The 18094-nt window shown below is 37.8% G+C and overlaps 2 protein-coding genes across 2 annotated transcripts in view; both read right to left on the bottom strand.

The window, feature by feature from the left end:
* LOC136259160 (uncharacterized) overlaps positions 1–18094 on the bottom strand; it is a 66408-nt gene that overhangs the window by 24527 nt on the left and 23787 nt on the right. The window lies entirely within an intron of this gene.
* LOC136257984 (uncharacterized) lies at positions 1461–16176 on the bottom strand. Its single transcript, XM_066051281.1, has 7 exons — positions 15902–16176; positions 13663–13759; positions 10504–10628; positions 7666–7762; positions 6050–6174; positions 3755–3881; positions 1461–1799 (listed from the first exon to the last, which is right to left on the bottom strand). Exons 1-7 carry the CDS (start codon positions 16072–16074, stop codon positions 1713–1715), a joined length of 831 nt encoding a protein of 276 aa, XP_065907353.1. The 5' UTR covers positions 16075–16176; the 3' UTR covers positions 1461–1712.

Genomic DNA, 18094 nt, shown 5'->3' with positions numbered 1-18094 from the left:
CTGTTCTATTAAAGTAGTTAATGTTGCCTCACTGCTCAACCATATCCCTACACAGTTCAGAATGATAATATAATTATGATACGTAAACTAAGTTACTATCATGTACAAAGCTAAGATAAAGGTTTACATAGTGTCTAACTCATGCAATTGTGAGCCATTTCATGGTGCATGGATTACAGATTTTGGAAACTGAAGTCTAGTGTTCCATGCAAGTATACTGCATGTAGCTGTAATACTGGATCCCAGGGTTTACTACTGTCCAATCTAAAAAAAATCGTACATTTATCATTTAAATGCAAGTTAGAAACCACCTACACCATTTCGGATATTACTATACCACATAATGACTCACACAAGGACTTAGGGCTCATATTATCTGAGAATCTAAGTTGGGACAAACACTACAAATCAATCTCTGCTCGTGCATACAAGGTATTGGGACTAATACGTCGTACTATTGCTTCTACCCATTCTACTTCTACATTGGTCACATTATATATTTCAATGGTTCGATCTCAGCTGCTCTATTGCACCCAACTATGGCGTCCACACCTGATGAAAGACATTTTAACTCTCGAGCAAATCCAGCGCCGTGCCACTAAGTATCTATTAAATGATTACACCAGTAGTTACAAAACCCGTCTAGTAAAACTAAGGATCCTTCCTCTGATGTACCTGTTCGAGTTACAAGATATATTATTTGTAATCAAATCAATCAAGGTACAATCTAAACAGTTCAATATTCATGATCATATCAACTTCAGCTCAGCTAATACTAGATCCGGCACCAGCAACAAATTGATCATCCCTCATCATTTAAATAACGTATCTAGACATTCTTATTTCCATAGATTACCAACTCTCTGGAATGCCATGCCTATCCTTAACTTGGATATAACGTTTCCTCTGCTAAAATCAAAACTAAAAACTTTTCTCTGTGATCATTTTATAACTAACTTTGAAGATAACAACAATTGCTCATTGCACTATCTCTGTCCTTGCTCAAGATGCCACCAGTCACGTCCACCCACCTCAAACCTGAACTACTTGTAGAATCTGTATGTATGTGTGTATATAAGTAAGTAAGTAGGTAAATAAGTAATGTAATGTAATGTACTTTCGCGGCTGTTGGTACATGTTACCAACAGACCTTTGGTGTGTTTACACCATAAAGCAATAAATAAATAAATAATAACTAAGAACTATATATGAAGTTCATATTAATGGTATGCTACCTGGGGTCACTTAGTATGTACTATATATGGACTTCATATTTCTATAATTTAGTGTGGAGGCCCCCTGGGTAACTGTATGAGAAAGATGGTACATTTTAAGCACATGGTACAGTACAGTACGGATGCTTCCAAATAAATTGTGTCCCCAGAATGCTGCTGTCAAAAAGAGAAAAATCCACAACACCTTTATTATGTAAGAGTCTTAACATAACATTCAAATCAAAGTCAAGAAAACTCTTACAGAAAAATATATTTTTAAAAAATGACAATAATGAAATGCAATGAGTTGTATGTACAGAATACTTGATTGTGTGCATATACTACAAATGAAGTGAAAAGCTGTTGTAGCAGCATTTACTGTAGTACAGCAAAACTCAATCATGTGAAACTGAAATTCCTAGCTTGTATGAAATATTGCATATCTACAAAAATTAGAATGTTTAATAATGAATGTGGTAGTGAACGTGTTTGTCAATATTATTCTTTGATGTTAGAGTATCCTCCACCGCCCCTGCGGCTTTGATAATAGTTGATACATGGTGACAGTGTGAACATCACTCCGTCCTGTAACACACATTGTTAATTGTATATTATCAAGAGTTCATAATATATATACTAAGGAGAGTATCCTACTCTCATATACCCCTGTAGAAAGGCGTATCGTGAAGTTATGACGTAACACTTCTGAGTTCGCCTGTTTTTCTTTGTATAATTAATGATGTCATTAGTTGAACATGGTATCGATTGAACGCGTGCCTACCAACGTCGCTAGCAACCAAATTAACTCCAGCTCTAAGCGTTTCTCACCCAACTACAATCGTTGCTTCATGGGTTAAGACCGCTTCGTAGGCGTTTCTTACTACGAATACGACTATCCTGAGCGTCGCAAGTGTGAAACGGTGCTAACGATTCTTGCACTTTTACGGCTTCACGTACGTCACAAACCACAACATCTTGTCGTTACGTCATAACTTCACGATACGCCTTTCTACAGGGGTATATGAGAGTAGGATACTCTCCTTAGTATATATATTATAAACTCTTGATATTAGTCAACTCTATATACCACATTATACAGATGTAGATATTACAGCCGTGCGATATAAATTTCTGGTATCTCGATAATGCTACTCATTGTGACGATACTTGTACAAATCACAAATAAAACGTGTTTACTCTTTACTCTAAGCCAGCTCTAATCCTAAGGGAAAATTTACATCAAGAAAAATTTTTACAAGAAAATGTGATAAATGACTACTGATTGGTTCCTGTAGCATGCAAAAATTTACTACTATCATGATAATAAAAACTGCCACAATAACAATATTTGTATTGATACCTATCTCCAGAGTTGGGGCTGTTACTCTAAAAATGTAACTCGTTACATATTACTCGTTACTTCTATGCCATGTAACGCGTATATTGCTCACAGTCAAAAGTAACAAGTTACACATTACTTGCTACCTTGAGGTCTGTAACTAGTAACATATTACAATTATTCATTACTAGCTATAAAGTAAGTCCTAAATACAAGCTACCAGCCTATAACTATAAGTAACACGAGCGAGACACAGGTTTCTCTGGGCTTTTGATGCCCAGTGAAATGTGACTGTATCTAGAGCCAAGCATAGTCCCACTTTGGGGGTCTCTCTATAGAGACCTGTAAAATGGAAATTCAAGGACCATTGAAGTGGGGGATTAGACAAAATAGTGACACTTGCTCTCTTGTAAGTCACAAAACTTACGTATTTTGTCTTGGCCTCAAAGGTACTCCCCATACACTATCACTCTTTGTTCATGCCTGCAACTCTGTCTCCAGTGTTGCATGCGCCCAAAATACAACCAATCACAAGGCTGACTACAATGTGCTTTAAAAAGAAGTAACGCGTTACATTTGCTACAATTTCCGGATGTAATATCCGTTATATATTACTCGCTACTTCATTGTGTAATGCGTTATATTACTCATTACAACAAAAGCAATATTATTACGTAACGCATTACCCTCAACTCTGCCTCTCTCAATGATCTTACTATCTTACTATACATGGGACACACAATGCACACACACACACGCACACACACACAGAGCCAGTTAACACATTTGTACTAAGATTAAGATGTTCTAATAGAACAGTCAATTGCGTGAAAATACAGAAGGGTTTTCATGGTAGTTTTACAATAGAACACATTAAACACAATGGTCAATAATATTGTTCATTATTCAAAAAATATTCCTGTAAATATTTGAATGGTTGTTTGGTAATGAAGGAAGGTGCCTAATGGCAAAAACCTGAGTACCACAACAGTAAAAAAGAGTTCAAAATCAACTGTAAAACTTTTCCCTTATACTTGTAGTTGCTTAAACTAGACTTGAGTGAATACATAATTACGTGGGACTCTTGCAAATCCGGTTATCTTTTCACATGCCTGGTCACACACATAGGAGGAGGAGGAGGCAATTGTCACATGATGCATGCACAATTATAGCTACAAGCAGGTACTGTAGTACATCATACCTTAATTAAATATGGGAAGTCTTTCCAGAATGCTTTGTGTATGATGAGGTCACTTCCAGTCATGTCGTGTTTCACCTTCAAGTACACTGCTCCAACCACAAAGTAGGTGATGAAGGCAACAAGTGCTCTGTGGCATAACAATATAGCATGCATGTTACAAAATATTCATTCTTTAAAATACCACTGCTGGATTATGACACAAGATGTACAGAATAGTGGAGCACAGAAATCATGCGGTGATGTTGAGGGTCAACTGAGAACTAGTACCAACCGTTAGTACTGATCCTGCAGTACAACATATGAACTACATGTATACATTAAGGCTGGAGCAAACCTTCAGAACCTTCAGAGGCATTCGAAGGAAGATAACCCTTAAACCCACGAAGAACTTTTGGGGAATGGGTGTTTACACAATATGGGAATGCATTACGTGGGGTATAGCCTAAAAAAACACATTGATCAAAAGTCTGTTCACTGGACCACTTAGAGAAGGTTAAATGAACACAGTAACTACAGTGGCTTTCTTGTAATGAAGCAATAAACAACAGCAAGTCGCATCTCCATGTTTCATTTTTAGTTTCAATTGTGGGTTTACTCATGTGAGTCATATTTGGCCAGATAAAAAAATTAATGGCGAAATGAACGGAACTTGTTGGAAGTTGCCAGGAGCAACCACCATCAAGTTATGGATCATTTTATCAAGGTATTTAAAGGGTTTGCGTGTTTCCTTGTCAAGAAGTTATTACGTGGCTGGTTTTGGCCTTAATTATTGTTTAGCATTAGGGGAAAAACCCTTGGTATCATTTTAATCCTTGTTACAAGTAGAATGACATAAATTACGTACCCATAGAATGGATGCTTTGAAAGTTGCAGCGCTTTGTGCAAGACATGCATATTTGGGCCAGTTTCTGGTTAATGTAGGTTTAAGGGTTAAAACTCATCCAAAGCTTCGTAATCATGGATACTGGCATGTTCAATCATTCAAAAAAGGTCATGTGCTCCTGGAAGCATGCAACCATCATTGACAAGTATATTTGTAGTCTAAGCAGTTGTACTAGAGCCTGTACTAGAACCTGTACTACAGCTGCAACAAAGTATGAGACCATGTGGATGTACACCTATCAGATATGATCATCAATTACTAACTGATCAACAAAGCTTAGAAGTTTCAGTAACTGAGTTGAAAGAAGCTTCGGAGAACAAAATTTGACATTTGCTCCACCCCTTAGTCATGACAAAGAATGGCAGCTCAGACATTTGTGAGACATTGTCCAAAGACAACAATTAAAAGGTTTTGTAGTAGACTTTTGTACCTGCTATCCTACTATACACAAAAATTTGGCTGGATGATGAAACGTAGTATAGGACACTTCATCATAGTTAACACTATTTACTGCTGTTGTTATTGTTAGCTAGCAACTGTCTTTGAGTATTAGTTGGAACATGTTGACCATGTTTTTGTGGCATTTGGAGACATGATGATGTGTGTAAGGGTTAACAACAAACAAATTACCAAGGCCACAGACCAATGTAACTAATAGTGGGTCGTTGAGTTAACATTATTCAATGGACTCTAAATAGCATAGAAATCTTGTCAGCATGTTCTATAAGCTTTAGAAATTATAAAGGAGATAAAGAGAGTATGAAACTGCAGTACTAATCATTATTATAACGTCAGTGTCACTTTGTGATGTTGGTGTATCAATACCAATGATGTCTGTCTTGCCCAGAATGTACACTAACAGTAAGCCTACGTACATATTCATTTTCAGCTTTACCAATGTTCATTTATAACTACAGTACCAGCCCTGTGTAAACTTTCTCCAGGTATCAAAAGGGTTTATGTACAAAGTGTCTAAGTTAGCCCAGGATCACAGTGGTGTCTCCTAGCAACCAAATTATGACTATGATTAGGACCACAAAACCACAAACCAAAAAGCCCAGCTAAACCCCTTTTTACAGACTCCATCTCCTTTGAAAGTCAGGACATCGCTTTTGACCAACCAGCTATTTGAACAGCTGTATAATCTGACCTCCATAATCCACATATTACGAGACAACATTTTAATGCCAACAAGTATTGGATTTCAGGGGATTCAATGAACTTCAAATGTTCAGTGACCAGCCATTATCTTTGTCTCTGTACAATGTGACAGACAGCCTGTACAGTATATTCACTCATAAAGTTGGATTATGTATGTATGCACATATATGGTTACAAATAAGTAGACATTACTAGTGGCTAACAGGGAAAAGAGAGATAACATGACTGAGTACACATCATACAATACTTACAGGACCATGAGAACAATCCCCACTACTCCTGGGTCACTGCTACTATCATCACTGGATCCACTACTTCCTTTACCACACACACCAGATTTGTGAGGACAAGAACACCTCGATGTTAGCTTGAAGAACTGAAATGAAACAGAAATAGTTTAATACCACACATAATGCAATAAGATATCACCGGTTAACATTAATTCAGCAACACAGTGGTCTCATTTAAGAGATTACAAAGTATTTTACACATGTACTGTATGTACATCAGCACACAGCCATTTTTGCTTAGAATGGAAAGCAAAGAAATTTCATTTCAAATGCATACATACTGTACATGTACGTACATCATGTTTGAGTATCTAGGAATGTTTCAAAATTATTGAATAAAACCTTTAATTTGAATCAGTCAACTCCTTCTTGCCATATGGGTCAATAAGGGCCAGGCCTTCATTCAAGGGCAAAATACAGTTTTGTCAAGGGAGGAGGGGGAGGGGGTGGAATAGTGTAAGCATATCTGTGCTTACTTTTATGTGCACGTGTCATGCTCACTAGACCTTCAGATGCATTGCATTCTCAGATACTGTCATGCCATTACAGAAAAATAATATTGCATTTTAGATCACTTCTGGTGTATTCTCAGGTACTGAAAATATGTGACACACCACTCTAGTAATTTAAAGGAAAATCATTTTAGACTCTCGCAGGTTACTTTTGGTGTTCTCAGGTACCCGAGAATGTGATATGCTGCTCCAGAAACTTTGCATTTTAGAGTCTTCCTGATGCATTCTTACATGCCACTATTCTCATAGAGATTGCTTTTGATACATCCCGAGGCACTTTCATTTAAACTGTTGCTTAAAATTAAAGGGGGCCTCCTAAATGAAACTCAGAGGCCAGTACTATATTTGTGCTAATCCTGACAAGATGTATATAGAGAAACTCTATATCATGAAGGATTTTAACATGACTCAGCAAATAGTGAAGTTTAAATTAAAGCCCATCACATTGTGCCAGCTCACTTGTCTTGACTAGAGCTGTGAACTTGATAACAATTTCAAAACCGGTTAGCTGGTAACTAATAACTGGTAGTTAACCGGTTAACTGGTTTCTATGTAATACAGTGGTATTGGCAGGCATAATGATACTCAACAAGCCTGCTGGAAGCTTTAGGGTGGTACCAAAGGGACATGATTAAAACACAGAACGGACTGGGAAAACGGACTCACAAATGGACTGGAAGAAACTTCCCTGAAAATGTTTTTTTTTTGCCATAGAAACTCACTATATCACTGCTGCTACAAAGAATATAACACGTAACAACAGCCTTAAACAAACCTCTGAACACAACTTACAAAGCGCCAGTCTGCCAGCGTGAGCGCCTATGACAGCGAAGTTGTCAGTTAATGTTGTAAACAAGTTTAACAAACAAAATAACACAGACTGTATTTGTACGTGTATAACTAGGTCACATGTTATAGCCACAACTAGTTTTTATCTAAACATGTGTAGAATGCCTTGTGAAAGTTTTATCAGGAGCTCATTGACTCCACTGACCAATGTGACATAAATGGGACTCAGCGGATCATATACACTGAATCATGTGGATCAATATACCTAGTCCTTACATAATGATAGTATCCTGGGTTCTCTTCACGATCATACTCAAAGACATGTTGTTTGACTCCTTTGCTCTCATCACAGATCAGTTGTATGTCCATCCTCCTATTAATGCACACCACACAGAGTTTATAACAATGTGCAATGATTAAGTGCAGTGTTGGGGGCAATGTAATAATATTACTTTTTAAAGTAACACAGTAATATAACGTGCTACATGTGTATCAGCAATAACATAACTTGTGATACTTCACAGGAAGTAGTGACGCATTACTAATCTAACACGTTATGTAACGAAGCAATACCCGTTACGTAGTAAGAGAGAAAAACCATCATGAATGATGAAAATATATACGGTACAAAAAAAATGTAAGCATATTACTATCTGAAATGTGGTACCGGCTCAAACGCAACGTTGCTAGTGATTGATTTAAAACTTGTTAATTAAAAAGTGTGGCACCCGTTTTGTCGCTGAGTGAGTGCAATTGATTAACAACTTGTTAATTAAAGGAAGTGGCATCCATTTTGCTCGCAAGTGTCTTCATCTCCTAAATCAAGGAAAGCAAACAAATGAGTGCCACGCCCTCTAATTAACTAGTTTTTAAATCACTCGCTCATAGCAATCAGTATAACACGCTACACATGTCCAGCAATCCAAATTATGCCCATTACTAAGATCACATGGGTTATAGTGGAAAGTGTTGTATTATTTTCAACACTTTGTTTCGTGCTTTGCATTGAAGCTATAGTATGGAAGAAGGACCTTCTGCTATAACAAAGGTGGATTGTGTAAAAGTAATATCTAATTTAATATACTACCAGTTACTCTTATTTCCAAGTAATATGTAACTGTAATACATAAACTTTCTTCAAAGTAAAGAGTAATATGTACCAAGTTACTTTTTAAAAGTGAAGACGTCAACACTGATTGTATGTGTGTACGTACGTGTGCGTGAATTCCTAAATTGCACATACCACATAATACAGGTTTTTGCAATTGAATTCGTCCCATTTGCATTACAATTAGTCATAAACAAAACGGCTCCAAGAAACCAATCGTTCATTAAGAGATGAATTATTTACGCCATGGAGAGTTACACTTGAGACACCAGAAGGTAATTGAAGCTGGTAGTATGCAAAGCCGATAGCTGTCTGACAAGTTAATTAGCTTGCTCATGAGTGACCACACCCACACCCATCACATGAATGGCATATATAGTAGAGTTTGGAATGTTGCTGGATAGGCTGTAGAGGAAGAATTATTGCCTTATAAAGAGTTGTTTACTGTTGTACTTGCATGAACAAGTTCTTGTAGCAGCTGCTACACCATGTTTTCATGTTTTCTCCAGCTGCCATTCTTGTTATGGACAAATTTAACTGCAAAAGCGACGAATTTTATTGCAAAAGCAACAAATTCAATTGCAAAAGTGACGAATTCAATTGCAACAGTGACGAATTCAATTGCAAAAGCGACTAATTCAATTGTGAACGGGACTAATTCAATTGCAAAAGCAACGAACTCAGTTGCAAATGGGATGAATTCAATTGCAAAAACCTGTAAGAATGGTGCCTGAGTTAATGTTTTTGTCTGAATGTGCGCCCCCAACTATTGATTACTGACTGATTTGGAGAAAATGGTATCTCTGAGGTAACATCATTCTGCTGGAAATATTCCACTGGTGACTGGAAAGTGGCCATTATGCTTTGCTTTCAGCTATGTTCAGCCCATTACACAGTGCTACAAACAAAGAACAGTAGGAGAAGCACCTTTGTAATCAATCCAGTCACCATGAAAAATACAGATGATTCGTACACCCCAATTTATCAATTACTGACTCAAAGATGATTCTTGTTACAAATGTAGCCAGGAAGCCATTGTGCCATACAGCAAATCGACATCTTGGGCTATTAGCAAAAAGAAATGGGACACAAAGGAGGACAAAGGTGCGTCCATTGTACATACTGCGGCATGCCAAAGGGAACCTGTCGGGCTGAAGCGAGGTCAAACAGTAAAAAAATCAAACCTGTAGATTAGCTGTTATCGAGTTACACTTCCTGAAGGCATCAGGCAGGCAGTTAGTCAGCAGAAAATTTCAAAATTTTGTAGCAATCTATTGGAAGCACTTACATGTAGGCAGGAGCTTATGAGCCGCCAAAGGCGGCAAAGGAGCATGAAACTGAGTTCCATGACAAATCCAAATTATGTCACTGTGCTTGTTTTACTTCAAGCGCAAATGGCACTCCAGCCACATGAAGTAGAGACGGATTCGCCACCATCGAAGAAGAGAAAGGCCTCAAGGAAGACTCAGCCAACTTTACCATTGCCATGTGTCACTGGTCATGTGTAATTTTGTATACGGGTTCAAACAATGAGATTTTACTTTCCTTATATGGAAACTAATCGGCGATTGATTAGGATTATGATGGCACCTGGCAGGCAGTGTAAGTTTCATGCTCCTTTGCTGCCTTCGGCAGCTCATAAGCTCCTGATGTAGGGTCATGCTGAAAGCACTTTGGGGCTTGGTTATACCTAACCAATACTGCCAAGGTGCCAGGATGCCGATCTTGGGGTGATTTTTTGGCCATGTTCCATGATCCTATATACTACTGTGTGATTCTAATGTGTAAATTAATTTGTTGATAAATTACACTACCCTTCTTTCAGTCAGCCAACTTGCCACTTACTTTAGCTGAAACACAAAATACTACAACATACATATCTGTGAGTGTGACAACAAGAATTCATACGTAATAACAATGCCACTTCAAGCGTCATGTTTGGCTATGTAATCTCACATACTGTATCAATACATTACATGAACAACGATCTACGACGTACATAATACCTATCATTATCTCCACCAATAAACTGCAGTGACACACTACCAGTGCTATCGTCAACGCTGAACACTGCAGTAGCATAGTTAGCCATCGACCACTCGTTACTGTCACTAGGGCGATGCTGACAACCCTGTTGAGTACAAAACAAACAAGATCATAATAAAGTGAATACTAATATCACCACTAGCCTACTAGGCATTTTCTCCATCACATTAGTATAAAAAATCATGTACGTAATATCCACATCACCACAGTATGAATTTTACATGGTCCATACCAAATACCGCAACATTTGCATGTAAATTTGATGTACGAAAATGCCGCAACGTTTGCATGTAAATTTGATATAAGGCCTGTTGTGCATGAAATCATTATCACAGTATCATTTTACCATGAAAGGTAGCATGAACTGTCTACCAGTCATATTTCGTACTATTTTCATGTTTGCAGTGATGCTATGAAAATGTTTTTCATATACAACAAGAAAGTTGCATGAAAATTTGGCAGTGGTATGAGTACATTAAAAATTTACTATATACAGTGGAACCTCTCTATTACAAACATTTTGGGACCCAGAATTTTTGACCACTTTTTGCTGTAATATAGAGGTTTTACTCTTTTAGAGGTGAAAATTGTATTAACCAGACCTGTTGGGACCAAAATTGTTGTCCTTATTATGGAGGTTTTTTCTGTTGTGTCCTTATAATCTTAAACATACAAGAAGATACCGCACCAGAAGACATTGGTCAAATATCATCAAACATCTTGTAACATTTCCTAGTACAACAAAAATTGTGAACCGACATTGATAAATTAAGGTCCCTAGGGCCCTTCTTTTAGCCAGCGAACAATTTGTGTGGCTTTTTCTTAGCTCAAAAGTGGACATCATAAACCACTTTGTTTGTAGTAAACCTAATGAAGCCAGATCATGTGACAAAGACTTTGATTTCTTTTTCAGTTATAGGAAGCCAAGTGAATGAGTACAAACTATAGCGCTTGTCATCAAATGGTAGCCTATATATACTCTTGGTGGCATACAATCTAATGTTATGTGTAATAGTATGGCGAGGGATATACTGTAATGTTGAGAACACATCTACATTTTTTTGGAGTATCTAAGCACTGTACATGGGTGTGTGTGTGTGTGTGTGTGTGTGTGTGTGTGTGTGTGCGCGTGTGAGGCAACATAATGAAGTGGCTAAAGCATTGGTTTGGTTATCGAAAGATTCCAGGTTCAATGCCCAGTTGTTATTGTTGTTGTTTCCTTGAGCAAGAAACTTTTCACTCATATTGCTCCTGCCTACCCAGCTGTTTAAATGAGGATCTGGAGTAGCACACAGGTGTCCCAGTACTGGTCCACCTGAACTGGGTAGGCGGAACTGTGCTATGACGGTAACTGAAGGTTTTGCTTTTTTTTTTTTGCTACATATGTGTGGGTTTATGTGTAGTGCGAGGCAGCATAGCAAAAGCAAAAGGTTCCAGGTTCAATGCTCGGTTGAAACACCAAATTGGTGTTGTTGTTTCCTTGAGTGCTCCAGTCTACCCTAGCTGTGTACACAGTGACCTGGTGGCCTGGTGTCAACTGGGAAAGCAGCCCACCCAGCTGTGACATTAATAGGTAACTGGGGAAGCAAGTGCAAACTGTCATGGTGGGTGAAGGTCCAGATGGGACTTTGGGTGCCACACCTTCAACTGTGAGACATGGCACAGCTTGCTGTGGGTTACTAGTCCTATCCCAGGAGGATCCTATGCTCACCTAGTATTGGTTCACTGAGTAGGTGTGACTGCACTAGCACAGCAGCTGCTTAGCATGGGGAGTGTATAAACAGTGGAATGGAATACTGGAATGGTGGAATACTGGAGTGGTGGAATGGAATTTTTAAAAGTTCAATATCATTTTTTACATCCTAATAAGCACAACTCCTCCTCTTATGTATACAAATATATAGGATTTCCCTTGAAGTCAGCTTATTTAGCATACTTCACCTCACCATAGACAAAGTTTACCAATATATTGTAGTGGAAAGTCACTTATGAACATGCACAATAGCAGTTTATTGGGAATACCAAGAAGACTCCTGACTTAACCCTTGTTCCCAAATGATAAAAAGTTAGCTAGCTAGCTGATTACATGAATGCATTGTAAAAGTACATCCACTGTACAATGGAGTATTCATTTATTATCAACTTTACCAGTTAGGAACTGGAGGGCGAACACAGAAGGCAGAGCCTGTACGAGGTGTTTACCACTAACCTAGGAACCTAAGCGAAAATCATTGGGAAAAGTGAAATGCGACTATCTTGTAAGCATTTACAATGAGCCTTTCTTGTAAGCATTTACAATGAGCCTTTTCCACAATTATGTCAGAAAACAAAATTTAAGCCAAAGTTCATTGTGGCAGTGTCATGTTGCACACTGAACTGAACCACAGTTAGTTTCATACAAGTAATAAAGTATTGAGTTAGAAGTCATACAAGTGTTGTGGTGAGGAAAATTTTAAAGTAAGTATGCTGACTTCAAGGGGAATCCTGTTTATTTGCTTACATAAGGGGAGGAGATGTACTTATTAAAAATGATATTGAACTTTTAAAAATTTCATTCCACCATTCCAGTAGTCCATTCCACTGTTTATACACTCCCCTTAGCATGCTAGCATGGCCGCTCAAAGGCTTAGCTTTTTCGTGTGTGTAGTGTATGTTCCCCCTTTTTAAAATAAATACTAAACATAGAGGTACTGTACACTGCATGTCAAAAAGAATAGCATACCTGTAAAAACCTGTTGCCAGTAGCGATTGTACATATGGGGGGCACAGCATGAATGTTGTCATAGTGCCGTAGAATTCAGGAGGGTCTAGGGATCTCGGAAAAAAATTTTTTTTAGCACGGGGGGGGGGGGGGGGGGAGGGGAGGGTACAGCTCTGTATCGGAATCACCTATGCTCATAGCACATGTAACCACATTATGGTATTGACTTCCTGAGAGAATGTCAAAGCACAAGTGGCAATTCAGGTACAGAGTATCTTTAAACCCCTTACCACCACAGTACAGTGAAAGTATGGACATAGTGAGAAGGCGTCCCATTTCCAGTTACCTTTCATTAATATATATAGATATCTGTACTTGTGTACATACGTATGTGTGTATGTACACCAAAAGTACTCACAGCAGATGTCTGGGATGAAGTGCATGATCCTCCTCCGACTGTTATAGGAAAACAAAGATTAATGTTGTAGTCGTAATCACCATTAGCAGCAGTGAGCCTGCATGAATGAGGGGATAAAGATCTACATGTAACAGTGAAATCTACAAAACCTTTTACATAATAAATTTGTGAACTCTGACAGAGTTGGGATCATGAATTTTAAAATATGACTCATTGCAAAATAATCTGTTACTTCTAAGCAATGTAACATGCAAACACAGAACAACAAAAGGTACAATGTGACAAAACCAGCTGCTCCAACTGGCCCGACTTGACATATTATAACTTGTCTTGTGAACAAGGAAGCAATATCTGTTACGTTTTACTCTGTTTTACTCTGTCATGTAACGCATAATTGTAAGCCTCATTACCATAGTAATGTTACCCCCAACCCTAAGCCCTGCACAATTGTATGCATGAAACAAAACATACACATACATGCTTGTACTAACAAATGTTTAATCATCTACTGTAATCACTTCATGTAAGATTGCATTTTGATGTCAGGATAAAATTCTACTCGTAACCTGTGAAGTGATTGCTGATGGCTACAGTGGTTTATAGCAAAATATATGGCAAAAATTGCTGAAGCTATTATACAAGGACAGTGATAGCACAAACCTTCAGTGACTACTCAATAAAGACTGTTCATATAAGAAAATCAAAAGGAACAACAGATGAAAGATATGGCCCAATGGTAAAAACGGTGCGGTTCTGACACACAATAGAACAAATATTGCTCCTTTGTAAACATTACTACTGCAAATAAAACTGCAGGATAGCCTGCAGCATCTTTTAAAGCAAGTGCTTTATCAAGGGTAGCTGTGTGGAATTAAATACAGACCTACACTGTAAATTCAACTTGTTTTGAGAACTTAATAAATCCATCAACTTGGTCTAAAACACCTATGGCATTTCTCTTCCATTTTGAAAACAACCCTTTGCCACCTCCTTTGCCTGGGACATTCAACCCCCATGAAAAAATATCTACAAATGACAGGATATCCTCATTGCTAATTACTAATCCTGCAAGGTTAAAAAAACATGACATTCTTGGGCCAGACCAACCCTAATATTTTTCAGTGAAAATATTTGTGTTCACACATGATCACCTTGCAAGTAAAAATAACACCATGAAGGGGTTACTAGGTACCCTTTAAGGGACACGCTACTAATTCCTATGGCTTCAATACAAAATCTTGGTTTTCATTGATCTGTGCTTGCTTTCCATCCCTTTTACATCAGTTGTGTTTGTGGTAATTAAAAATCACCATCTCCAGTTAGAGGTACTGACTTTAAGACTCAATTTAGTATTTTAGACCTAAAGAATGAGAATTCTACAAATCTTGGATCTAGTCTCACAGTTTTAGTTCTATGATTCTCAAACTTTGTCATCTGCTACCTAAGTATGTTTGTAACAAAAGTATGGAAGTAATTTTTTGATATGCTTTATCAAATGAACTATTGAACTCTCTAAATTTTCTATGAAAAACAGTAATCTCCTCTTTTGAAGCCATACTAGTCATTTCTAAAAATCTGTTTCCATAGATAATGTTATTACAAGCCACTGCAAGAATTTTTGAGGAGTTTCACAATTAGCTATAAGAGAAGAACCAATTTTAGTGCTAAAATTACAGTGTTTTGTAACCACGCCATAATTTGTATATACTTCAGAGGATTTCACTCAGATTTGCACTAAACAGAAGTTCAATGTCTCAACTACAACATGTGTTATTTATCAAGTGGAGAACATTATCTGTGTCGATTTTACAGCTTTATATAAAGCACATAATTTTATTCACAGAAGCCATAGGACATAGTTGCTTGCCCCCTTAATTAAGCTCATCATAAAGTCGATATTTCACCAATCATCAAAATAGCTAGCCCTACTGGTATGTACACCACAGCAATCACAATGTAGCTTAGCTACCATCTGATTTACAAAATCAGTCTTCAGTCAGTAAGAATTAAACATTTTACCAATATACTGGCTGAGTGCCCTGAGAAACAAGAATTAGCTCAAATAGTAGACAAGTACATAACATGCCCCAGACAGGTATATATACTGAAAAAATACAGCTGTAAAATATAATAATTGGTCACAAGACCTTATGAATAATCACATTATTATTACATCACCTCAACACGTCTCTAAAGAAAATTCATCCTCACATGTATATTAACCGTACACAGAACTTACGATGGATTTCCATTATCATCACCGTACGGGGAAAGATCAATGATGCCGCTCCCATCGCTCATCTCGCACTGACACAAAGAGTACTGGCCCACTCCGCTATCGCAAGTTTTCTGTCCACTACTACTGCTCGCTAACAGTAAAAGTGTCACGGAAAATATTAACATTGTTGGCATCTTATAACTCCCTCGTACACGCCACCTCGCACACCACAACCCAGATTACCTTGCCGACTGATTGCAAACCCACTATCAAAATTATTTTATCCTCAGCCCACGTGTCTTCTCCACTTCCGAAGGCATGGGTGCCTCGAGCTCAGCTGCTGTTACGTATAAACGCTTGGCATATTCCTCTTGTTTTGCAAGTGGAAGACACCTTTATCGATTTGATTCGATTTGATTTGTGAAAATTCACAGAGGAGAGTAGCTAAAAGGCTAGAGGCCCTAGACTACTGCTAGAACACCCCCAAACACATAATACAACACTTAGCTACATGACACACAACACAAACTACAAGAATATTTAAATAGCAAAAACAAAAAAGAAGCTATATACATGCAAACTGATTAAGTACAGCAGGACAAAAAACCCCGGCTATGTGAAGTTGGCATTACATACAGAAGCTGGTAGCTAATTTGTTCCACAAGAAAACTATATGTGCAAAAAAAAAGAATAACGATATGCATTAATCACCGATGATTTAGTCATAGCTAAGTATCCTAGATTGGGATCTTGTGTTGTTAGTTAAATTTGAATTGATCATCAAAGGCTATTACAGTGTAAGGAGTTCGGTTATACTGTCATCTTAGTTTCTCCTTACTGCATTTTGCCATTGAGTGCATAAGGGGTTCTCATGATCATTCCTCCTCTGATCAACCCTGCATGGCCTATAAAGGTCATGTTCCAGCTTCGGTTGACCTAGCACTGGAGGAGGGACACCCAGAGGCTGTCTAAACCCTGAGATCATGCCGGTTGAACTCTTAGTTAATTAATGACTTTTTTCATGGTGTGTTTTGTTTTGTTGTAGCTATGTATATTGGTTTTTCCCTCTCAAAAAAGAAAAAGAGATTTGATCAAGTTCGGATTTGATCTGCATCATGGGATCATGGGATCACGTGATATACTATTTAGGCCGAGATCGAGAGGCTGACCTCCCTGGCTACTCCACTGATGACCTTCAGTCTGTAGCCTCCTTTGCACGCCTGCCGACTTGGCCAACTAATTTTTTGTATCATATCTTTGCCCATCTTTTCTTTGACTTTCAGTGGATGACAAGTAAGGTTCCCCACGATTTCTAAGTTGTGTACATAAACTCATAGTATAGCTATAGATATTCCTTTTTTGCAATTTGTACCTTAATGTGGAACTACAGGCCGTACCACTTTTAAATGCCTTTTGTATAATTTTCTTTGTTCTTGTAGCTAGCTATGTATAGAGTAGATTACTAACTATTGTATTCAATTTGTTTTTATAAAGGCTTTGTTTCCTCCTGTACTGCTTCAGTATGCAGATGACACCACCACTCTTATTTGTAGTGGCCTTACAATAATTGATGAGGTTGCTGCTATGTTAAATACTCAGCTATCCATCCCATATGCAAATTTGGGTCACATGATCTAGAAGTTTACAGTTATGTTGCTCTCCATACAGGCACCTAAAAGGCACTAGTATATAGTCTACTATTGTGGTGGGAGATTCCTCCTCTTCATGTTCTTAATGAACAGAAGTAGTTAGGACTATAGTTTTGATAATCACCCTTACTTGGACTTTGCATGTATATCACAGGTGTGTAAGAAAATGGTATACTATCTCTATTTGTGACCGAATTAGTACATTTTCATGCACAAAATTTGATTCATTAGTCTGAACTTTGAAACTTCATAACTTTTTATCATTGTCAGAAAGTGAAGCTACAATATCCAGTTGTATTTTGATACAAAGAGCAGCTAAATCATTGTAAGGATTCAACTGTTGTAACATTAATGGTTATGTGCTGACATGTGAAATGTGTGGAAAAGATACCTCATCATAAACACGCACGCTGTTGTTAATGAAAATGCTGTTAATAAACTCCTTGATGCTGTCACACCTCCAATATTCCTCTTTTGTTCTTACTGTACATGTGTGGGGGCCATCATTGAAGGTACAACTGCAGTCTCGTTTACAACAAGTACACACGCACTTAATAGAGCAGTC

This window comes from Dysidea avara, chromosome 6, assembly GCF_963678975.1.
Source record: "Dysidea avara chromosome 6, odDysAvar1.4, whole genome shotgun sequence".
NCBI classification, from domain to species: Eukaryota; Metazoa; Porifera; class Demospongiae; order Dictyoceratida; family Dysideidae; genus Dysidea; species Dysidea avara.
The sequence above is the reverse complement of the archived record's forward strand: the minus strand, read 5'-3'. Positions and strand labels throughout refer to the sequence as shown.